At 55.9% G+C, this 23,884-nt stretch overlaps 1 protein-coding gene across 2 annotated transcripts in view; it reads left to right on the top strand.

The window, feature by feature from the left end:
* The window catches only part of JADE2 (jade family PHD finger 2), a 57,708-nt gene that overhangs the window by 23,854 nt on the left and 9,970 nt on the right, over positions 1 to 23,884 (top strand). For both annotated transcript variants that reach the window (XM_082771481.1, XM_082771480.1), the window contains exons 5-9: positions 5,801 to 5,970; positions 13,767 to 13,978; positions 17,141 to 17,308; positions 18,076 to 18,192; positions 23,118 to 23,579. In XM_082771481.1, coding sequence (XP_082627607.1) covers positions 5,801 to 5,970; positions 13,767 to 13,978; positions 17,141 to 17,308; positions 18,076 to 18,192; positions 23,118 to 23,579 — 1,129 coding nt within the window. The remainder of the gene's footprint in view (positions 1 to 5,800; positions 5,971 to 13,766; positions 13,979 to 17,140; positions 17,309 to 18,075; positions 18,193 to 23,117; positions 23,580 to 23,884) is intronic.

The raw sequence follows: 23,884 nt of genomic DNA, 5'->3' as shown, positions 1-23,884 counted from the left end.
CTCCCTCGGCAGGAGCAGGGGTGGCCACGAGGATCCCCGGGCTCATGGCCCCGCAGGGCTCGGAGCCACGGCAGGTGCAGGGCTCTGCTCTCCGGCAGTAGGTGGATCCAAAGCAAAGTGGGGCTGTTTGCATTGCTGAAATAATTGTGGAAGCATTATCTGGCCGGGCTAATTAACTCCAGATGCTTTAACGTTAGCAGTTTGGCTGGAGCTGCGTGAAGAAGCACCGGGTTTGGTCCTTTTTATCTCGAGAAGACGCATGCTCAAGTGTCCCTGCCTTTGCTAGCAGCGATTCCAAGACTTACAGGACCTGGATGGGATGGAGAAGAGCATCGGTGACCTGTGGCTGTGTCTGGCACACAGCCCTGGGCTCTGATGGTGAGGAGAAGGAGGGAGAGGTGCAGGGATGCTCCAAGTGCACCAGAAGCAGCGTGCACCTTCTCCTCGCAGCCCAGATGCCACCTCTGGGCTTTTTGGGGGGGTCCCGCAGCTCTATGCGGGGCTCTGCAGCTCTCCTGCTGCATCCCAGCACTTGTTTACCGCCACTCTCCCCCTCTCTGCTTAGGAATTATTTTCTGGGCACCAACTCGGAGCCGAGACCTAAATAATTCATCTGTTGAGCTGAGTCTCGGCGAGGTTCAGCCTGGAATATGAACGTGAGGAAGGCAGGGGCATCAGCGCGCTGCTCTCTGCCCGGTCTGCGGGGTATCGGGCTTCTTACACGGTGATAAACAGCTCAGGAAGGAAATTGGAAAAGCTGCCCGGGTTTACCAAGATGGCTGTTTAGTGCCTCCCGTTCCCTTGTTTTCCTCTCTTTAACACATCAAAGAGGAGTGAATCACTTTCCCCTTAGAGGACTGCTTTATTCCAGGGGCCTGGCAGGACCCACTCTGGTCACAGGCTGTTGCTGGAGGAGGCTTTAGCTGGAGAAGGGGCAAGGGGGTGTTTTTCTAATTGCACCTGTTAATTGCAGCTCGGAGCCCCAGCTAAATTTCTCTGCGAGTCTCCGAACCTGCCTGCAGCCTGCGAGGGGCCACCCCACCCCACCCCACCCCATCCCTTGTGCTTCGTAAGGAAATGGGGTTCTCGGGGGGGGGGGGATTTGCAAACCCAGGCAGCCAGACCCAGATGGGGCCAGGGAGCCAAAACCGAGGATTTTCCCTTGCAAATGCTCTCAGGGCCGATGTTTGGAATAGGCTCTGCCTGGAAAGCGCCGCGAGCCCGCAGCAGCCGAAGGGATGGCGGGGGGGCAGCCGCACCGTGCCAGGCTGGTACCTCCCTGCCAGGGGACACCGGGGTCCCTGCCACCTCGGGGGCGTCCCTGGCACCTCGGCGGGGTCCCTGGCACCTCGGGGGGGTCCCTGGCACCTCGGGGGGGTCCCTGGCAGCCCTGGTGCAGGACCCCACGCGATGCGCATGGTGCGCAGCCACATTACGTCAGCTGCAGCCACCCTCACTGGCTGCTGGTACCCGGAGGGCAGGACGATGCTGCGAGCAGCATTAACCCTTCCCGAGCACCCGGGGTAACACAAAGGGACCTCGGTGGCGCCGAGCGATGGCCACAGCGGTGTTTGTGCAGCCGGGGGGGGGATTTCTGGGCGTGGGGGGTTGTGGTAGAGGAGCTTGGCACGTCTTCCCGGGGCCAAATCCAGATTCAGAGCTGCATCAAGCATTTTGCCATGCCGAGGGGGTTGGAGCAAGCTGTTTGCTCGAGGCAGAAGGAAGGATAAGCTTTTTAGGGGAGGTGACAAGTGAAAAGGGAAAACGTTGCAGTCCTGCACTGCAGTGGAAATTCGGTGAGCTGGGGACCCCAGGGTTTGGGACCTCCGTGGGTCCACCACGTGCAGCAGCAGCTGCAGAGACAAACTGTGGGGTTACACGGGGCTGTGTGCTTGAGTGTGGATGTCCGAGGCAAAGGTTGTTACCTGCAGCAAGTTTTTTTTGCCAGGACCATGCTTGTTACAGGAGCTGACACCAGCAGAGCCTGCCCGTGGCAGCCGAGGGTTCCCATTCCCCACCTCTGCCCCCCGGGGCTGATCCTGTGCCCGCAGCCCCTGTTTTGTACACGGGCACAATTTTGGGTTTGCAGCGGTGGTTGCCAATTCTTGAGGGGTTTTGGCTCCAGCAGCCGGTCAGGAAATCCTGCAAATCCTTATTTTTCTGGGCACAGCGGGGCCGGCTGAGAACAGGGCACACATCCCGTGGTGGGTTGGGAATAACAGGTTTTGGGGACAGCAGCTCCTCCATGGGACTGGCCACCTCCAGGGCTTCAGCTCAATGCCCCAGGTTTCACTTTTGCCCTCTGATTTTGGGTTTCTTCCCATCCTATCACCTGTGGTGCCTGCAGCATCGTCTCCTAAGGGCACAGCCACCCGTGGGCACCAGCACCTGCCTCCTGGAGGTGCTGGGAGGCCGCTCGCCCAGCCGGTCCCTGCCATTTTCAAGTGGAAAGAGGGGCAAAAGCTGGTCCCGGGTATGCTGAGGATCCCAAATCCCTGTGTGTGGTGGCAGCCCTCATCGCCACGAGCTGTTCACCCCCTCTGCCCCTCTCCCCGGCAGCAGCAGGCTCCTTCCCCAACCCCTCACGCCCCGCTCCGCCGTTCAGCAGCGCCAGCGCTTACAGAATCTGTGAGCTTAAGTTCATAAGAAGATTGGGCATCTGGCCCGAGGAGCCCGCGAGATGCTGTTTTAATAAACAGCGAAGGAAAATTGTCCCTTTAAATCGCAGAGCGCCTTTTGGAAGTTGGAGTGTGCTGCAGGAGAATTCCCCCGCGAGCAGAGCTGGCAGTAAGAGCGGTATCAGCATCCTCTGAAGGTTGCTGGCAGAATTATCTTTCCACTGACTTTCCTAAGCTGATTTATTTATGGACACTGGACCAGACTAATTTAGACTGGAATGTAGGTAGCGAGAAGAGGACTGACTAAAGCCTTCGTTGTGATAAAACGGAGCGCTCTGAGAGCGAAACGCTGCTCGGGATGGTTTATTATTTCTATCTGGCATATTAAAAGGGAGAATGTAGAAAGAAAAAAAAAGCATTCTCCCTTCAGCCAGCTGAAGCATTCAGTTTACAGAGATGATGAGCCATGGGAATTCGCCGAGTGTGTTTTATTGCCGCATCATCTCCTGGGATGGATGCGATCCCCAGGAGCGCTGGGGTCCTCTTACTCCTTTCCCTCGAGTGCCCTTGAGGCTCGCTTGCAGCCTCGTGGCCTCGGGCTTGTTGTGCTGTTCAGCCCGGTCCCAATTTTCACCCCGCGTTGAAACAAGCTCCGGATGGATGCTGATCCTTCTGAAACGCCGTGTCTCTGGCTGGCTGAATGGGGGTGACCCCGGGACACCAGCTCTGGCCGGGCGAGAAGAGGCTTCCCCTGCAGCTGCGTCCCCGTGGTGGTGCCGTGTGGGGTCTGCAAGGGTCCCACTCTCATCTCTGCCATCTCACCTCAGTAAAGGGGGCTTTTTTGCCCGGGTACACCCCCAGGCCCAGCGCAGAGCTGTCCACTCAGGGTGTTTGAAAGCTGCCGGTGCAGCGCTGGTCAGCTCTGCGGCCGTGCTCCTCGCTCCTCCAGCATTTTCGTTTCCTGCTTCAGCATGGTGTGTCCTCTGCCTACCTTCCCGCTTTGGAGCGCGTGAAGCATTCCTGGGGCCTGCTATGAGTCACCCCGGCCTCGTGATGCTTCCCGTTCCCAGCCAGGGGTCACGCTCAGTGCTTTCTCTTCTCTCGACACCCCCTGCGCACCGCCGAGCCTCTCTGAGCCTCAGGATCCTGCCTTGTCTGGGTGTTTCCTGCCACATCTTGCTACACGAAGCCGTTTCTCTGTGCCACCACCCTCTCATTTAGGGTGAGAGGTGGTTTGGGGCACCTTGGGGCACACTCTTGCCTGGTAGCCTCTTTGAACTGAGCCTGGAGATGAAAAGCCAAAGCAGCAAAACTCTGTAAGAATGGGAAAAATCCCCCAGAGATGCCCAAAGTTCCCTTTGCGCTGTGGAAATCTCTGCGGGGCTGGCCCCAAGGGTGGCTGTAAGGCCAGTGCCTGGTGTGCCCAGGGCCTGGTGCTTTGCAAAACCGACCTGGAGCTGGCTCACAGAGGGAGGGTTTCAGTTCTGCTGGCACCAAGGGCCCCGGAGTATTTTAGGGGGCTGGGAGCTCCTTGGAGGAGAGTCCTGAAGCTCGATAGCAGCACGCCTGGTTTCAGTGTTATTACTGCTGTCTGCATTAAATACAGGCTTTCCCGAATCCCCAAGCCCTGTCCTAGATTACAGTCGGCTCATTTTAAAATCTGGGGACTCAGAGATGTGTTTTCCCGGCCTTATTTTCAGATCCTGAGCTGAGGTTTGGAGATGTCCCCGGGGCCTTGAGGCATATCTTTATTTCCAATTTGCTGGCGGGGAATGTAAAGCAGAAAGAGGCTGATTGCTTTGCCGAGGGTCAGGCAGCAAGCAGCCAGAAAAGCTCCACGACCCCGGCCCCAAAGGCTGTGCGGGTGCAGGAGGAGGGCCGGACCCTCAGGCTTTGCCCAGCTGGGTTTCCAGGCGCAGAAGCCACCAGGAAGGGACGAGGTGGAGCAGCACGTTGCTGTGCTCCTATTTTCCTGCGTGTTCCTTTGCAACGTTTTCCTGTGTCCCCACGCGTGCTGTTGCAGCGCTCCAAGCCATCGCTCTGGCTGTCGGGGGATGCTCTCCTTGCCAGGCATCCTGGTTGTGTCCCAGCCAGTCAGTGGTAGTGGGAAAAGTGTCGTGGGGAAAGGGAAGTTACTCGTAATTGAAATAATTTGGAAGGATGACGGATGGAGAAGGGGGATGACCCTTCAGGGGGATTTTTATTATGGTTTGCCAAGTGGCGGTCCCACAGCCTTGTCATTCAGGTGCTGTTGTGGTGTGTGAGCGGGGACAGGCTCTCCGTGTGGCTTCACGGTGGTGAAACCAGGCTGGAAACATCCAGCCCGGCTACAGCTCCTTGCAATATCCCAGGCAGGGGGCTGGAAGCAGATCCTGGTGTCGGAGGGGCCGGGCACGGTGCCTTGCTGGGCTGGGGAGCCCGTGGGAGGGCGGCCGATTAGTGGTAGGGGACCAATTTGGGGAGAGGAATAGGCTGAGGCAGGCGGAGGCAGGGGCCAGCGGAACAACCCCTTGATTCCCAGACTAGTGAAAACAAATTCACCTGCATCGTGTGCTCAGGTGCTCGTTTAAGCCTCCGCAGAGGCACTTTGTGGCAGCTTCCCCCATCAGCGCTCCTTGAGGTGCTGGGGGCCGTGCCGACCTCGTGGCCGTCGCCATCGCGGTGCTGTGCAGCTGGAGCAGACAGAAAACTCCTAGCCCATGGGAACCCGCAGGCATTTATCAAAGTCAGGAGTGGCTATTTGTCTGCTTTTACATGTTTTTTTTCTCTTGGACAGCAGCAGAACTGTTCCCGAAAAGCTGAGCCCGAGCCGTTTGTTTTGGTGCCGTGTCCTGTTTACCCTGGCATGCAGCGAGCCCTCCCCTTCTCGTGCGCGGCAGCTGCACAGCCCCGCTACCAGCGGCGAGAAATATTTTCCCTCTGGGGGAAGCAGCCCCTGACCTCTCACACACCCCAGAGGTCCCCTCCTCTTCTCTAAGACCCAGCAGTGGACGCTCTGCAGGCACTCGCTGCTGCTTCCCTTCCCGTTTTCAGCAGCTCCTCGCCTCCCTCCCGCCTCAAGATGTGCTTGAGTCAGGCTGTCGGTGCCGCGACTGCACCCTCCATGGCAAGAAACAGGCCCCGGGGCTTTTGGGAGGCTTTTGGGAGCTGTGGCTCTTTCTCAACCTCTCCTTTCCTTCCAGGATCATTCCCCAGCTGGAGAACTCGCCTTCGCCGGTTTCGCCGAGCAGCCTGCCCGGCTCGGAGATTTCGGAAGCCACGAGGACGTACTTGCAGGGAGTGAGCCGCTACGACCTGGACGAGCTCGATGCCTGCTGGTTGGAGCTGGTTAACATGGAGCTCAAGGAGATGGGTAAGCACCATGGCCATTTCTCCTCCTGCCTGGGCTGCCTGCAGAGCGGGCACGAGGACTTTTAAGTGATCTTGTGGCAGAAAAGACCTTGAGGAAGCAACCTCTGTTCCGGCTCTCCAGAAGAGGTTACGCAGATTGCACGGGGTCTTGAGTGCATTGAATTGCCTCTTGCTCGCCTCAGGGCTTTGGGACGTGGTGAGAAGAGCAGAGCAAAGCAGACGGTGGTGGAGCAGAGCAGCGTGCACGTGGCACAGGGTCCTGCAGATCCAGGGCACTCACAGCTGGGCTGTTGGTGACCATGGTCACCTGTGTGCTTCCTGCAGGAGGGAGCTGTTTGGTCAGGGCGGGCACCACGACCCCAACTCGTCCCCCCTGGGCTGGCCACATCTGCAGCTGGACAGGGGGAGCCAGAGGAGGGAGGTTTCCCACTCCAAACCTCAGATTCTCTTAAGTGCTGCTCCTGGGTTTTCTCTCCCTTCCCGGCTGTCTTTAAATACCACAGCATAGTGTTGCCAGCTCTTATACGACCGCACATTTTTACATCCATTAGTGCTGGGTGCAGGTAACTGGGCTGGGAATTTGGCCCCCGGCGCTTTGCTTAGCATGGTCTGTTGGGCAGATAGCTTGGCACAGGCACTTGGGCGTGCGGTGCTGCCAGACCGTGGAGGGATTTTCCAGTCCTTGGTAGGGGAGGGCTGCTGCCGTGGGGTTGCTGCTGCACAGGTACGAGTGACAGAGCGGTAAAACATTCGCATTTTGAGCGCAGTGAAAGCTGAAACGTGCCTGCACGGAGCCTTACTCCCGGCTGCAAAGGTCTTCGAGGGTGGCACAGAGCACGTCAGCGAGTGCTGGAGCAGACAGGATCGTGCACTGCTGGAGGGGATGGAGCTCGGGGTTGCGGAGATGAAATCCTCCCTTCTAGCCACTTCCCCCTTGCACGAACTTCATACGTCTCCAGAAAGGCAAGCGGGCAGAGATTTGGCTCCTCCGGCTCCGGCGGGTTAAATTTGGCTCGCTTTATTATTTCTTCAAAGTATTCACTTACAGACGCAGTGCCTTAAATGGTTTTCAGATGGGGAGCCTCCGCGCTGATTGATCGCTCGAAGGCTGAGCCGAGCCCGGTGCCGCCGCATGGGGGGGAAGCAGGCGGCGATGCTCGGGGGGCCAGATGTGTGCCGGCCGCATCCTTCCCCTGCTCGCAGGTACCGAGCCGTGGCACCAAGAGGCTCTTGGCTCTGCCAGCAGCAGTGCTGGATTTAGGGTGGATTTATGGGGGGAGCCTGAGCATCATCCCAGCCGCCGGTGCCCAGTTGGGTGGCACCATGTGCCTGGGGGCGCGCAGCAGCCACCGATGCCCTCTGCGATTTTGAGCAAGCTGCATTTTAGTTCCTGCAGCTCCCTGCCATTTATCAGGCTGTAAGCTTTCACAAGTACAGTCCTTTTGGGGGGGGTGTGTACAGCACCAGGCTGGATGGGACCACGGTGTCCGATGAAGCCCCCGAGTCCTCTGTAATAACCCACCGCAGATGGCAAGAACAAACCCCGGGGGACTGCAGCAAGGAGGCTCGCTGTCCATCAGCAGATTCTCCAGTCCATTTCTGTTGCTGAAAGAGCGCTGTAATTGCTGTCTGAGCCTTAAATATGCTGGCAGCTTGGGAAAACTGTTTGCTGTGTGAAATCCACTGCGAACGCCACAGCCCGCAGCAGCGAGTGAGCTCACCCCGTCCCCTGGTGTCCCCACCTCTCCACCAGGGCTGGCTCCGGAGCACTTTCTGCAGGTTTTCACCTGTTTCACACAGGTTTTGGTGGGTTTTGGTTTAATTTTTTTTGCCCAGGCGACACGTTTTTCTGTCAATATAGCTGATGGGTTTTGGTGTACGTAGAGGAGGGGTGTTGGAGGTGGGTCTGCCGAGGCTCTGTACTGAGCTCCCTGGGTCAGAACAGCAAATCCATCACTGGTCACCTCCTGGGCCTTGCTGGGCTGGAGCCTCAGCCTCCTCGGCATCGTACAGGGACGGATCTGTGCTTCTGGTCCACAACAGGGCGGGGACGTGGGGCTTGTGCCCTTCAGCACCTAATCCAGAAGACCGAGCGCGCACAGGTTGGCCTGGAGGTGGCCCATAAATAGCGCTTTCTCCCGGAAGCCCTCGCCGTTAACGACACGCTGAGATTTCCAAACGAGCTCTGCTAATCTCCGAGATCATTAACGTGACTTAACTGGGGAACGGCTGCCTGGCCTCCTGTTCGGAGCAGTCAGAAGTTATCTCCCGGCGTGGAGCAGGAGTTTACATTCCTCCTGGGCGTTCGGCTGAGCCGCTGTCATTGGGCAGTGCCTGGGCACAGTGTGTCATCCTGCAAATATTCAGTGACAGGGAAGGAGCCTGATCTCTGACTGGCTCTGGAGGGGTGGTGGGGAGGAGAGCTGGAAAACACCTATTAGCTCACCCCGAGCCGTGCTGCTCCTAGCACACAGCACATGCCTTTTCCAGTCCTTTTTAGGTCACCCCCGAGATGGAATTTTATCACCGGGATCAGATAAAGCTCCAGATAGCTCTGGTGATCCGCAGCCTGCTGCTGCTCCCCGGGTGAGGTGGGCAGCCTCTCCCGCTCCCAAAAGCAGGAGCTGCTCCGTGTGAAGCTTGCAGTGGCTTTCACCCCTGCCCGCTGACGTGTTGCAGTAGCTGGGGGCTGTGCCTGGGAGAAAGGCACTGCTGGAAGGAGATGAAATCAATGTTTAAGCAAGCCTGAATGTTTTATCTGTTGCTGCTGCGACAGGAGACGGTGAAAGGAGTGGGTCTTGAAGTTGTCTGAGTGAAACCCCGGAGCAGATTTACGCACATGTCACCCCCGGCAGCGCATAGGGAAGCCATGCCATTAAGTCTTCATTTTTTTTAAATTAAGATTTGATGCTGTATTCGGCGATCTCCACTAAACCCAAAGCTGTTGTAAGAGTGGGGCTAGACAGACTTCAAAGGCCTGGGCCGAACGATCCCTTTGCAGTGATCGGCACTTCATAAAAACACACGGAAAATCCTCAAGAAATTGCTAAAAACGGTGCCGGAATCAATTTTGCTGAAGGCAGAATACGAGCTTCTCAGTCTTCCCTTGACTTAATCCATATGGTGTATGCTGCTCACATATGCCCACCACAGTTTCTATCTTGGGAGCTGGAGGTGTTCCTGTTATTTTATGGCAGGAACATGCAAAGGTCACATTTATTGCTTTTGAAGCTCCGGGGGGAATTCATCACCGCATACTTGAGATCTGTCTGTGTGCTAATTAGATCATACCTCCCTCGGTGGAGGTGAGGTTGGTCAAGTAGGCACGGAATAAACCCGAGGCAGTGCAGGAACCCCGGGGAAGCCGTGCTCCTCCGAGCAGAGCCAGATATATGGGCTGGGGAGCCAGGAGGCCAGAGGCTGCCCCAAACCGACACATCGCTCCCGATGGTGTTCAGGGTGCACCAGAGGCACCTCTCTGAGGTAAAGCAGCGCCCGGGGGGCAGATTTGGGGCTGTTCTCAGCCACCCCGGTGGTGTCAGGGACAAGGATTCGCCAGGCTGCTGCTGTCCTTGGGCGCTTTTGGGGGGACCATTTGGGGTAAGACAACCAAATTGTAACCCAGGCTCACACAATGGTCCAGATATGATAAAAGCCCTGGCCTTTACATTATCTTAAAGCAAGGAAAACCAGAAACATTTTCAGTAGCGGCTCCACAGGCCGTGGGGCAGAGGTGAAAACACCCCCAAGCCTCTGGAAAGAAACCTGAGGTTATTTAACTCCTGCTCAAAGCAAAGCAGCACTGAGGGGCGGAGGAGCAGGGCTGGAGATCAGCAGCAGCACGGCGAGCTCCAGGCGTGTTGCTGCCACCTTTTCCAGCCCTGCCAGCCTCCCTCAGCCCCTGGCAGCAATTGCAGCAGATCCCGGAGCTCCTGCAGGTTTGCTGCCGGCTGCAGCGAGGAGGCTTTCAGCAGGAGCGCTCCAGGACAGCGCTGTCAGCGCGGAGCATCACTGGAGGGAGACGGCAGATCAGAAAGTGGCTTCTAAAACATTTTGTCATCATCTGAAATTCGAGAAATAATTGATGTCGGTGGGTGGCACAAAGGGTGATAATTGGTTCCTGTAAATCTCAGTGCATTAGCAGGCTGGGTTTGTAACAGAATAGCTGCAAGTTTCACTGCCTGTGTTCAGCTCCTGCAGGCTGTATGCTGCTCTTGGGTTCGCTGGTCCCAATTTCTGGTAAGGCTCCGTTTATAAATAATGCTGATAAAAGATGAACGTGGTTGCCACATCTCCCTGACGTGCCGTGGGCAGGGGCTGCAGGCTCAGGACAGCAAGGCGCTGGCTGTCCCTGGGTGAGCAGGACCTGGCAGCCTTTTGCTCTCAGTTTTTCAAAGAGACGGACCAACATCATCTCACAAGTGCTTTTTTCCCCTTCATTTTTCTTTAAAAAGGAATGGTAATTTTGCTCCTGTACTTTTTTTTTTTTTTTTCCCAGAAAAATAGACTCGGAGGTTTATAGCTTGTGAATCAACTAATGGCCCAGCCTGCAGCCCTGATGATTGTTTGTTCATGAGCTGTTTTATCTCCAGGTATACTCCACAGGCTAAAAGGATTTATTGTTTCAGTAAATTGATTTCAGTGGAGTGCAGTTTAGTCAGAAATAGGTCTCTGTTTTGTGAAAGGTGGCTCTCCAGCTATTTTTTCTCCCTGCACTGAGTAGGCTCAAACCGGGATAAAGAGTAGCTGAGAATTCATTTAGCGGGAGAATATTGCTCCTTCATGCCACATAAATTACAGTGCTGCAGAAATAATTACACCGGAGGACGGCGTCGTGTGCAGGAGTGTGCCTGGGGATGCTCGGCTGGGCCGGGCTGCGCCCTGCTCGGGGGCGAGGGAGGGAGCCCGGGGAGGCTCCTCTGGGTGCTGGGCCACCCCGTGGGCTTTGGGGAGGTGGTCCCGGGGTGGTTGGTGTCTTCCTGGGGCTGATGCTGATCCCCAGGGACCTAAGAGGCAGCAGGAGCCAGAAGGGAGCATCACTTGCTGGGGGAGAGGATGAAAAGAGGCTCATCCCTGAGGTTTGGAAGGGGATAATGAGCCAATTCCCACTTCTGTGCCTCATAGCCGATAGCCTGAGAGCCCCAGCTTCATAAATGCCTTCCAAGAGCTTTGTCTTCCTCTGTCATGCCGGGTGCCACCTCTGTTGGGTGCGTCTCAGCAGCCTGGTGTGTCCCCCTGCCACCCGTACTGAACCCCTATGGGCTGGGAGACCTGCGGGTTCGGTGAGGTTCATGGCCACGTCCCCACGTTGTAGTTGTTCCTATGAAACGTGGCCTGTGGTGGGCACAGAGGGGTTCTGCAGGGATCCACACGGAAACCAGTCACGGTTACTGGGTCAGCGTTGGTGGCAGGAGGGCCTGGGAGGCTCCTGGAAGGGGCGCTGGGACGTGGAGCCTTCCGTTGTGCTGGTGCTGGGAGCATGGCTCCACGTCACAACAGCGGTGAGAGATGAAATCCTCTCCTCCAGCCACGTCCCTCCTGATCAGAAACTGTGAGAAATCAGCAGTGACATTGCCCTTCTTCTGGGGAAGCCCCCAAAAAGCTTCGTTTTCTCCCCCACCTTTTATACGAGACCCTGCCATACCTTAGCCAAGTGCAGACGCCTTTCTCTTGCTCAGCCCTTCAAGTCCACAGCCCTGGTTTTGGTCTCAAGGACACGGTTGTGACCTGGGGCTCGTTCCTTGGTCTTCTTCAGCTGGAGTTATCGGTGTAGCCAAGGTCTGAGTCTGGGTCTTTGCCCGTCGTTCCCAGGGCAGGTAACGGTGGCACAGCTGGGTACAGCACGGGTGGTGTTTTGGTGGAGTGTTTCTTGTTTTTGCCATTTGGCCGGCCACAATCAATACGGACAGTGTTTTCTCAGCCAAAAAAATGACAATTTTATGAATGGAGTTTAATAGCCGTAACTTTCTATGATGCAGAAAGAGATAAATGGAGCTCGAATGGAAAAAGAACTTCACCCTCAGGCCCCATTGTTCAGTGTTTCATAAGCGATTAATCGCTTCATCCCCATCAAGTGCAATTGTCAATTCAATAAGCTCCGAGGTATCCTGAATGGCACTTGGCAAATGAATTCCTAATGTAATTACATCTAAACGGAGTGTGAGAGCGTGTGAGCGGGAGGAGGCAGGGATCCATCCTCCTCCGTGTAGCGGCGGGGCGAGCACTGCCTTGCGTCCAACGCGCTTGAAGGCGGCTTCTCTGCACCTGATGCGGAATGGGAGCTGTGCAGGAGGCAGGTTGGTGTCTGTGGGGTTTGTGCTTTCCACCAGAGCCTGAAATATGGAAGGAATGGGATGGGAAATAGTAGATTTGATGGGATTTGAACAGGGTTTGAAACGCTGGCTGAGAGTTGTATGCTTTAACGCTGGCATAAAGTCGTGAGACGAAGGCTTGGGTTGCTCCTACAGCAAGGACGTCACAGTGGGGAGTTTATAAGGGACACCACCAAGGCAAAAGCCATGGTGCTGGCATCCCGGTGCAGCTCCACGCTCCTCCCCAGCTCCTTCAGGAGCCCAGGGCACCGTGTGCGGGTCGGGGGCTCCGCAGGGCTCCACGCTCGCTGCTGGGGCTCGTGGCTCCCAAAACAGGCCCGGCCGGGCCGCTCGGCGTGTTGCAGCACGGCAGCCCCGGCGCTTGAAAGGGCTGCGATAGGGAGCAGCGCTGCCTGCCCGAGATGGGATCTCAGCCCCGACACAGACACGTGAAATGCCAGGCTAGACGTCTGCACAGACTTGTCAAGCCAAGGGAAACCCTGCCAAGGCGAAACGTTGGGGAAGATCTGAAAGAGGCAGACAATGGTGTGCTTGCTTGCCGCTCTCGCCTGCGGGTCTCTTTCCCCCTTGACAGAGATTTTTTGGCGGGTTGGTGGCCAGCAGGGAAAGGAGCAGCTCCGTGGCCTCATCCCACAGGGGAGCTTGCCCCTGAGCCCAGCGAGGCTCCTCCAACACTCCCTTAATACCTGCTAGCACCACTACGTCCTCAAGCCTTGCTTTCCTGCTCTGTAACCAAGACATTGCCTCCTGTAGCCTTACAAGAAGACGGGTAGCAGGTCACAGGACAGTGATGTGTGGCAGTGGCACAGCGTGACCCTGCTGGACGCTGTGCTGATGTTGTGCTGGGTACAGGATGCCACAAACCCTGCCGAGGGAGTCCTTGCTGCCTGGGGGGGCCTGGAGCACCCTGCCCTTGTTATAAATATGCACAAGGTGTGAGGGCTGCACGGCTTTCACTTGTTTCCACTAAAGGTCCTGGTACGGGGGCAATAAAACACAGCACAGCAGGTCTGAGCCCCTGCCCCGGGTCTGACCTGGTGCTACTGCACCCAGGCGGTGAAAAACCTCTTGTTTGTCCTCAGCTCCAGCCTTTGGCTTCGGTTTTACAGTTCCATTCAATTGGCCTTGTAAGGGTCAATTTTCACAGTCTTCACAATTAAAGCATTGACTTGGCGTTGCCAGAGCTTGTCTTGAGCCCTCGCTGCGGAAAGCATCTCTGCAAAACTTGTCTCCTTGAACATTTAAGCTGTCAGACCTAATTATCCGCATTGGTTCAGCTGAATGGCTTTCGTTCCTCTCAGCCAGCAGCGATATTTCGTTACTGTCTATGAAATATAAACTGTAGCCCGCGTTAGGAGTAGACCTTTTCCGAATCACAGATCTTATCGCTGCTGTGGATTGGGAGCTTTGGTTCGAGCTGAAGGCTCCGATGCATCCCCGTCCTTCTCTGCCTTCTGCCTTGCAGAAAAGCCCGAGCTGGACGAGATCACCCTGGAGAGAGTGCTGGAGGAGCTGGAGACCATGTGCTACGAGAACATGAACATCGCCATCGAGACGGAGGAGGGGCTGGGCATCGAGTACGACGAGGACGTGGTGTGCGACGTGTGCCGCTCGCCGGAGGGGGAGGATGGCAACGAGATGGTGTTCTGCGACAAGTGCAACGTCTGCGTGCACCAGGTGAGCAGCACGCTGAGAAACACCTCCCGGGGCTTCCCGCGAGCTCGGCGTGCCCCCTGCTCCTTATCCCCTCATCCCTGTGATTTCTTTCCGCCTCCCCTTCCATCCGTGCGCTTTTTTTTTCCCTGCCTGCACCAAGCTGCGCCCGTGGGCTCCTCAGCACCCAGGGGTGAGCAGCACGGGCGCAGAGCCACGCTGGCTCTCCTCCACGGCACTGACTGCAGCATGATGTCAGGCAGGAGGACCTTCCAGCTCCACTGGATGCGTTGTCTCACATCACAGGGCTCCTGTCCCAGCCTCCCTGCCGTATGAGCGCAGGGTTTCATTTCACTTCGCTGCCTGGAGGAAAATATTTTATTTTTAGAACTGAGCGTAAACGCTTCGGGCTGGAGGGAATGGGGAAGAGCAGCAGCAGGGAGCAGTGTCTGTGGGCTCCGTGTGCACTGCGAGAGGGGAAGTATTCACCGGGAGGAGCTGGGCAGGCAGTGCAGAGCATCCCTGTCTGTGGGGTCCCATGGGGAGGTTTTGCTGGGTGTGCTCCCGTGGGGAGCGCAGGAACAGGGCCCTCGGGTGCCAGCATCAGCCCCAGGGCTTGGGGAGCCCGGAGCAGAGCTCCTCTTCCATCTCCTCTCTGTGAAAAGTCTTTGTTTTTTTTTTTTTTTTTTGTATTTTTTCTTTCCTTTTTTTCCTCTATTTGCTCATCCTTTGGGCAGCTTTTCCATCAGCATTTCCTGGAGGTGGGAGAGCGCTGGAGATATGTATAGTTGGGAGAGGTGGGTGTTTTGAATGGTTTCCATCAGTGAATCAGATTCCACAAAATACCAGGGCGATTTGGGGATGGTTTTTTGGGGGGGTTGGGGTGTTTGTTTCTAGATTTAACAGCTGCTGAAAGAAACGGGAGATTTTCCCCTGGGTTTGGGCAGCACAGTGAGGTCCAAAGCCCACTGTCTGCCCGTAAGCTGTCAGGGATCCCATCTCTTTACTCTCAAAGCCACAAATTCAGAGCCTCAGATGAGAAGGGCTGCGCTCAGCCACACGTGCTGGGGTTACAGTGCTGGAAGGGATCGCCGCGATCATCTCATCTGCATAACACCAGCCCTGAGACTTGCAATTAATTAATTCCGGCGAAGCGCATCTTGCAGAAAACACGGGCAACCTTCATTTAAAAATTTTCAGGGAGGAGGAATCCTCCCCCCCGCCGCTAAATTGCTCTGGTTCATTGCTCTCAGGGTGGAAATGTCGCGCTTGTGTCGAGCGTGGAAGTGATCCAGCTCCAGCCTGGCCCTGCAGCCCTCCCCAAATTCCCCTTCCCTGGCGTGGGGCCACGGCTGCGCCCTCCCCGCGACAGGTCCCGACCCGACAGCTCTGCTCTGCATCCTCCCCGGCCTTTGGGCATCCCGCCCAGTGTAAAAAAAAATAATAAATAAATATTATTTATTTGCATGGGTTAAATAACAGAGAGCATGGGTAAATAACAGAGCCAAGACTCTGCTAGAGATGCATACCTGGGGATAGTTCCTGCTGGCCCTTGTGTTTTGGGATCGGTCTGCCGTGTTATTCTCCTAGGAATACTTAGCAGGCTGGTTTTGGCTGGTGCCAGATCAGGTGTTTTGTAGAAATCTGTTGCAGGGAGGATTTATCTGTCCGATTGGAGGTGCTGGGAATCACACAGTTAAGCCTCTGTCAACCATGTAGACCTGCAGCAATCGTAGTACCTCCTTTAATTCTTGATTTTCCCAGTAATCTGTTCACAAAGGGACTTTTCCCCTTGGAAATCACTGCTTTTGGAGTCCATTTATGTTTGGGGAAAGCTAAAGTCATGTTATGAAGTCTTTTTTTTTGCCATGAGCAGGCACATTTCCCATGCTCACACACCTCCCCGTGTCCCTCTGCTCCATCCCTGCCAGCACGGGCAGGAACACTGTGCTGGTGCCCTGCAGCAGCAGGACCAAAAGCTGTTCTTTTTTAGAGTAAACTTCCAAAAGTGGAGCTGACAAGTGTGGGAAGGAGCTCGCAGCCAGCGCAGTGGAGTGGTGAGGGTCCCTATCGGCACTGCCTGCGCGCTGCCTTCTGGACGGGCATCAGAGCCGCCACAGGCAGAACTAATTACATCCCCTCCTAAAATAGTGACACAGGCACGAGCTTCTCCTCTGCTCTCAGCAACACTCGGTGCTGTGAGACTTCCAGCAGCCCTGTTTCGTGGCCAAGGCAGCAGTTGTCTGCCGCTCTTTTAAAACTCTTTAAGTGAAAGTTATGGGGACCTGCCGGCTACAGACTGTCTAGTTTTAGTGGTAGCTGTTTAATACAGTTGTAAGTTACTGCTGAAGTGGAAGGTATTTTATCATCGTCACTACACGACCCAGCTTATCATTTGGCTCTTCCCCAAGTAGGGAAGAGAAGTTTTTATTAAGCCCTTTGGCTGCGTTATCGCAGCAGGTCTGGTGGCTCCGCAGGCAACCAGGGCATTGTCAGAGTCCTTTTGTTCCCTTCTGCCTCCCACTCTCTTGGCCATCGATTTGTCCTCGTGTCCTTTGGCTTTACCCATCCTTCAATGCTCCTCCCTTCTGATTTATATTCATTGCTGCCCAGTTTCCCCTTTTTACCTTTACGCAGTTATTTTCGCTTCCCCTTTGGGCCGTGCTGGGTTTTTAACCAGCGTGGCCGTCTTTCTCAATCGTGGGGCTGTGGCTTCGCAGCCCTCATCTCCCCACGAGTTTTTCTCAGCGCATTCGTCCCCCCGTGCCACACATGATGGGTCATTTAAGAGGCAAGGCTGCTCCCATTTGGGCTGCTCTTCAATCCTCTCTGCAGCTGATTGCAGTCCGTTTGCTCCCCCCGTTTGCCGGCGCTGCTGCTGCTGCTTGGCAGGATCCGAAGCACGTTTGTGTACTTAGCATTTAATTAAAGCCCAGGACATATTGATACGGCGTGAGTATCCGCGGGACAATAAGGAAGGTAGCAAGGAAGGAAGAATTTAAACTGGCTGCTTTGATTGCAGAGCTGCTTCGTGTCTGCTTTCTGTTATTAGACGCCCAGCTGCCGCGGCAATAAGCCAGCGGTAGTTAAAAATGGCCAGGGGAAGGAGCAGGTCCCTCTGTGCTGCGGGAGGAGGATGCTCGGCCCGGGATGATCGTACTAACCAACTTCCCTCCGTCTGTGCAGGCGTGTTACGGCATCCTGAAGGTCCCCATCGGCAGCTGGCTGTGCCGCACCTGCGCCCTCGGCGTCCAGCCCAAGTGTCTGCTGTGCCCCAAGAGAGGGGGAGCGCTGAAGCCCACTCGCAGCGGGACAAAATGGGTCCACGTTAGCTGTGCCTTATGGATACCTGAAGTAAGTAAGGTGTTTTCCAGCCTCCTCTTGAAAAACCACCGGGCACGGAGCCGTCTGCCAGGTCTGAGCCTGGAATATCCGTGGGTGATCTGAATTGCAGTCGCAGTTTGGCTCACCGAGCCCTGCCGGGGTCAGAGGCACGCTGCCCATCGGCCACCAGGCTGTGGGTTTAATTAGCAGCCAAGCTGCATCCCATTAAGGGAGGAGGCTGCGGGGTGCAAGCTGCTGCCCTGCTCGCAGGGAGCACCCGTGCTCCCCAAGGAGAGGTGACGTTGGAACAATTTGTCAAGTGTCGCCTTGTCCTCCGGTGGTGTGAAGTGCAAAGAGGAACAGTGGGGAGGTGAGGACTTGCCAGCATCCAGAACGGCAGGAAAGAGAAAATACAAGCTCAGATTGGCAGGCGGGTGGGTACAAAAGAAAGGCCAGAGCATCGTGCTGCTCCCCAGCGTCCTCAGAGCCCAGTGCTGAGGGGCCTCAGCACCCAGCCAGGGCTGAGGGGCACCCATGGGACCGACAGGTCCCTGGGTAGGATAATGCAGATTGCCTCTGCCTGTCTGAGATACACAGCAACATCAGTTCAGAGGAAACACCAGCATAAATGTTTCCTTCCATCTCCTCCATATCTGTATATTTTTTTCTCCCAAATAGCAAGTGACCTGCAAAACAACAAATACAAACCCAGCCCTCATTCTGACTGCCAGGAGTATCTCCTGGAGCAGATTTGGGACAGTAACAGGTATTGACTCTGTCTTCTCTTTTGTGCCCAGGTTAGCATTGGATGTCCTGAAAAAATGGAACCCATTACGAAGATCTCCCACATCCCAGCAAACAGATGGGCTCTGTCCTGCAGCCTCTGCAAGGAGTGCACCGGGACCTGTATTCAGGTACGTGAATCAGCCCCGAGGAAACCCAGACCCCGTGGCTGTGCCTTCAGTGGCCGCCAGAGATTCACGAGCTGTTGGTGGACGAGATCCAGCCGAGGTGTGTTCCCGCTCTGAGTCCCAGGAACAGACCTAACAGGGAGCTTGAGCCCCAGTCAGACGTCAGGTGGTGTTTGCAGTCATTTCACACACTGAGCGCCAGGAATCCAGATGAACTTTCTTTGCATAACACAGCGATGTTGCTGTAGTGACACTAATTACCGGGACTACAGGCAACCTTGGTTTGAAGTCAGGAACTTGCAGTGGAAGGGCTTGGCATAGCTGCCAGGAACCTGCAACACTCAGGAGATTTTAAAGCCCCAGCATTTCCCAAGCCGGTGGGGTTGGATGTGAGGGGGCCATCAGGAAGCCCCAGGTTCAGGCGGCCCCCCCAAGCCTACCAGCTTGCAAAATAGAGCGTTTAGTGCATATTACATTCCCACATGTTCTCCTGTTTGGCCACACCTAAGCAAACCACCGCAGACATCTGATTTCCTGCTCTTCCCCCGGCAGCAGCCTGCTGGCGAGGGGGCGAGGCTTTCGCATGTGAGACTACAAGCAAGGCGCCTGCGACAAAGCAGGGAAGAGCTTTTGGGGCTATGAAAAGGAGCAGGAGCAGAAGCTCCGGGTCAAAACGGTGGTGAGGGAACACGTGGGGAGCTTTGCTGCGTCACTCAGCAAATTCCCTGCTGCGCCCTGCCCCGGGCAGTCTCTGGGGACCAGACGGGGATCTGCAGCTGTGCGGTGCCGGTGCCTCTGCTTTCGTTGGCAGCCCCGACGTGGAAGCAGTCTTGGCATGCAGAGGGGGCATGGAATAGCCATTAAGCTTTGAAAAATTGGGAGAAAGTTTTGGACGGGTACCAATCCCAGCTAAGCAGCTCCTGCACAGCGCTGGGAGCTGCGCTGCAGGGGTGGGGGCTTGGGGCAGCGAATTTGGGACCAGAGCAGCTGGCTGGTGGCAGGAGGGTGACGGGAGCAGGGCTGCAGGCTCTGCTGTTGATGTGCCTGCCTCAGGTTTCATGCTTTAAAGAGAGCTCTTTAAAAGCAATCCCCCTAGCTCGAAATGAAGCCTCGCAATACTTCTTTAAATCCCCAGCGTTGACTCACTTCTTTTTTGATGGTTCTGGGTGGATCTGCTTATTCACCCTGCCAGATGGAGATACTGTGTCATAGCAGCAACTGCTTTCAAAGAACGGAAGGGCAAGGAGAGGAGGCAAACAGGCTTGGCAGCATCAAGGAGAATTCAGCTTCTCCAAGGCTTCATCCTCGCAGCAGCAGCATCACACGTTAGCAGCACAGTGCCTGGGACTGAATGGATTTGCATTAAAGGTCACCTGAAACGGAACAGGAGCTTTATTGTCCGGCGTGCCAGCAGCTAGCAGTTTATAAGCCCTCGTGAGGATGTCCCCACTGTCACACCAGTGCTCTCAGGATGGTTTTGCTTCAAGGGAAAAGGGAAAAAAAAAAAAAAAAAAAGCAGGCAGTGCCTTTGTTTGAGGATTTAAGGAGTACATCAGCGAGCTCACCCGTAGATAAATAAACAGGCTCCATCCCCATCGGAGGCAGAGAGCTCTGTTTTGAGAGCTTATGTTTATGGAGCATAGTTCTGATTAGTGCCTGTTTATACAGGTGTAATCTAACCACCTTTGTCAGCGTTTTAGGTTCGTGACACAGCTCTGAAAGGAGAGGGTTGTTTTCTGGTAGAGCACTTAGCTCTTGGCAGCAGGAGCTGATGCTCCAGGTGCCCGCAGGCAGGGGAAGGTCGGCCGCTGCTCCCAGGACGGGTTTTTCCCAGTGGCCGGGCTTGGCTGACGGACCAAGCAGAGCTTCAGAGGAGCTGTCACTTGGGCAGAGACAAATACGAAGCGTTTCTGCACAGGCACCAAGGTTTTGTGCATCAGGGTATCTGTCCCCATCTGGATTTGACCACCAAAGCAAACCCATGAAGGGCTCCCTGCACCTCCCCAAGTCCCTGACATTGCTGCTTGCACATCACTGCTTCCCCTGTGTCTTTGTGAACCCGGCGCCGCCGTGATCAAGGCAGAGCTCCCTTGTGCTGGGCAGCAGCGATACAGCCCCGAACGTGCACTTCTCCCTTCTCCTCCGAGGGGAAATAATGACTTCATGGTGGTTCTTGTGGTCAGACATCAGGAGGTGCCAAAGAGCGTTCAGTATCCAGCAGGAATTTTCTTGTTTGCATTGCTGAACTGAAACAGAGAGTGCCAGGAGCCGGCTCCTGCGCAGCCCAAGTCCCGACGTGCCCGCGGTGAGGAGGACCCGGCGCCCTCCTCGCTGGGAAAAGCAACGGGCTCCTGCTACAGGAGCTTCCTCCCAGGGCGTTTGCGATGCTGGAGCTGTGTATCTCAGCTGAAAGGCACCGCCGGGATCCAGACCAGCTGCGGTCACTAAAAATCATCTGGTAGTTCTTGTGCGGGTGCAGAAGTGTCATGTCTGATGGCTTGGCCGGGGTTCAGCACGGGTAATTAGTTTTTCCTTCCTAAATTTCCCTTGCCGTTCTGTTGGAGTAGCCACTTCCTTCCACTTCAGCCCCCGGACTGCTGCACAGCACCGCTGTGAGCTGCTAAAACAGCTGCTGGGCTTCACGGTCAGCAGCGTGCGAATTTCACTGGCAAATAAAACCATCCCGCCACTTCTCCCCGCTAAGAGTGCTTTAGGACTCATTAGCAGCCCACATCAATCTCTGGTGCAGTTTTCGCCATCTCAGGACTGGCTTTGGGCATGGATTTGCCTCTGCCTGGCCGAGGAGCAGCGCGTTTTGAAGGCCTCGAGCGGAAGGCACCACGAGACGAGGTGGCACCATCGATGGCGGAGCAGATTCGGGGCCTGCAGCGGTTCGTGCGCCCGTTTTTGAACCATTTTGTGGTGCGTGGCAGAGCCCTGCCTGCCCCCTGCGGACACCGGGTCTGTGCTGTGCCCACCGGAGCTGGATGGGGCCCTCGGTTCTCCTGTGGGCTCCTGCGAGGCCCTGGGGTGGCTGCCTCTGCCCAGGTGCCTCCCCCCGTTGCCATCAGCCGAGCTGCCTCGGTATTTTCCATTTGCATTTCGGGCACGGTTTCTGACAACTGCTGCTTGCCATCTGTCGGAGGAGGAATGCAGGCCGGGTGGCGCTCGCTTTGCTTTTATTCCTGAGGTGCTGTGATCCTCGCTGCTGCTGCCGTGGCTTGGGCAGGGCCCGTGGCTGTCCCCAGCTCAGCTCCCCGCATCTTTGAGGTGCTGTCCCCTTCCTCGGAGGTGTTTACGCACACAGCAGCACGAAGGGATCTCCCCGATGATTTAGAGCACCCCTAATTAAAAGCCAGCACGTGATATATGGGCTCCTCGGAAAGCCCTCGGCTGCCTTCACAAGCAGCTCCAGGCTGGAGCTAGGAGCAAACGGGGCGTGTTTAAATAGGGAGAGGGCTTAATAAACCACCTGCATTTCGTGCCTGCGGGTGGGGATGTGTGTGTGGCTGGACGCTGCTGGAGCAGGCGGTGCTTGCAGGACAGTCCCGGGGATGCTGAGCCCCATCCCTGGCTCCATCAACCCAGAGGATTTGGTGCCCAGCACCCGGGGCTGTGCTGGTGCCGCTCGGGGGCTGGCCCCGCTCTCCCCGCTGCTTTCGGAGGCTTTGGAGCAGGCCGTGGAAGCGGAGGACTCGGACACCGCTTGCCAATGCTTTTCTTGGCCCCGGCAGCAAGCGCGAGGCTCCTGCTTTCATAAGCAGCAGCGGCGGCTTCGTAAACAAAGTTGAGGGAAAATCTCGCAAAGCGGCCGTGTCAAAAGTTCAGGTGCTCGGTGACGGCGCAGCAGAACGGATTCGGGGCTGCCGGGACCAAACTAAAAGCAGTCGAACTTTTCCCCAGCTACCACCAGCATTTGTTTTTTCTTTTATTTTGGAGAACTGAAGTGTGGTGGAGCCTCGGCGTGGTCGGCCAGGCCAGGGCTGTGCCCTGCTGCCCCACGAGAGCAATCACCAAAATGTGGTGCCTGCAGCAATCGGCCCCTTAAAATGTCTCTTTATGGCAGTTTAACTGCACGTTAGGAGCTGGAACAGACTGATTTCGTATGGGTTATGGCTGAAATAATTACCTGACACTGAGCCATTAAAAAGCAGTTAATGAACGGAGGGGAACGTGCTGAGGTGGGTACGGGCACCGCTGGCTGTAGGCGGTTTTTGTCTGTAGGAGACCGGGCTGGGTTCTGCTGTCTGTGGGGTCGGGGTAACTGGAGCATCAGGTAAGTCAGGGAAATTGTCAAAAATGTCATCTGATACAGGTTTGACAACAGTCCTGCCATTCTAAAAGTTAATTTTGTGACTATACAAAGTGTATCTGTGCTGTATATGGTGAACTTCCTCCTTTTTTTTTCCCTTTTTTTTTCTTTTTCTAATGGGGCTAATTAGGATCTGTGTAATTTCCAGAAGAAAAAGGCACCGTGCTCCGGGAGCATCGCCTGCTTCTGACAAAGCACATTCACTAGCACACCTTGACACCCGTGTGCTTATTAAAAATGGCATTTTGGCTTTGGGTGCGGTAAAGGAGCGGAGCAGGTTAAGGGATTGGGTAGAGTACAGGCGGAGATCTCTCAGAATAAATCGGCTGGCAGGCTTTGAGCCGCCTGCTGCCTGGGGCTGCTGATGTGTGTTGGTGAAAGAACTGCTGGAAGCTCCTGTTGGGGTCAGGGGAAGATAACCAGGCCCAGAACGGTGCCGCAGGTAGGGTGGGAAGGGGCCCGGTGATGTCTGCTGAGCCCTGGGCTTCTTCTGCTTGGCTTTTTGGTGTCCAGCTTCACGGGTGTGCATGCTCTGGGCAGCACCTCCAGTCTGCCACGAGCAGTAAATGTTTTGGGGCACCTTGCCTGTCCCTCAGCCCTGTCCCTGTCCCCGCAGTGCTCCATGCCCGCCTGCGTCACCGCGTTCCACGTCACCTGCGCCTTCGACCACAACCTCGACATGCGGACTATTTTAGCGGACAACGACGAAGTGAAGTTCAAGTCCTTCTGCCTGGAGCACAGCGCCGGGGCCACCAAACTGCCCGAGGAGGCACGGACAGAGCCCGACCAGGCCCAGCTGGACTTGGAGAAGGTGACGCTGCGGAAGCAGAAGCTCCAGCAGCTGGAGGAGGACTTCTACGAGCTGGTGAAGCCTTCGGAGGTGGCGGAGAACCTCGACCTGAGCGAATCGCTGGTGGATTTCGTCTATCAGTACTGGAAGCTGAAGAGGAAAGCCAACTCCAACAAACCGCTGCTGACACCAAAAACAGATGAGGTGGACAACTTGGCTCAGCAGGAGCAGGACGTTCTCTACCGACGCTTGAAGCTCTTCACGCACCTCAGGCAAGACCTGGAGAGGGTGAGTACAGCTTTCCCCCTAACGCCGTGCCCGTACGCCCCGTCAGGGCTGCTCTGATGTGCCCTGGTGCCTATAGACAGGCCGAGCCCCGTTCCCTGCTGCCTCAGTCTTGCCTTAACGATTGCTTCCCTTCATCTGGAGCTCTGCTCCTCTCCCCGCTGCTTGTCCCCGGGCTCGCCCTTTGAAACGGGATGAAATGGCCCAAGCACGGAGCAGCCAGTCCGCTGCTGTGTGGGATCAGTGCTGCTGAAACCCTGCCACCGGTGAAATCAGCCTGTGGCAGGCAGCTGCCAGATCAAAAGGAG

Source organism: Aythya marila (assembly GCF_965140915.1).
Source record: "Aythya marila genome assembly, chromosome: 14".
Taxonomy (NCBI): Eukaryota; Metazoa; Chordata; class Aves; order Anseriformes; family Anatidae; genus Aythya; species Aythya marila.
Note: the sequence above shows the minus strand (reverse complement) of the source record. Positions and strands in the feature narration are given on the sequence as shown.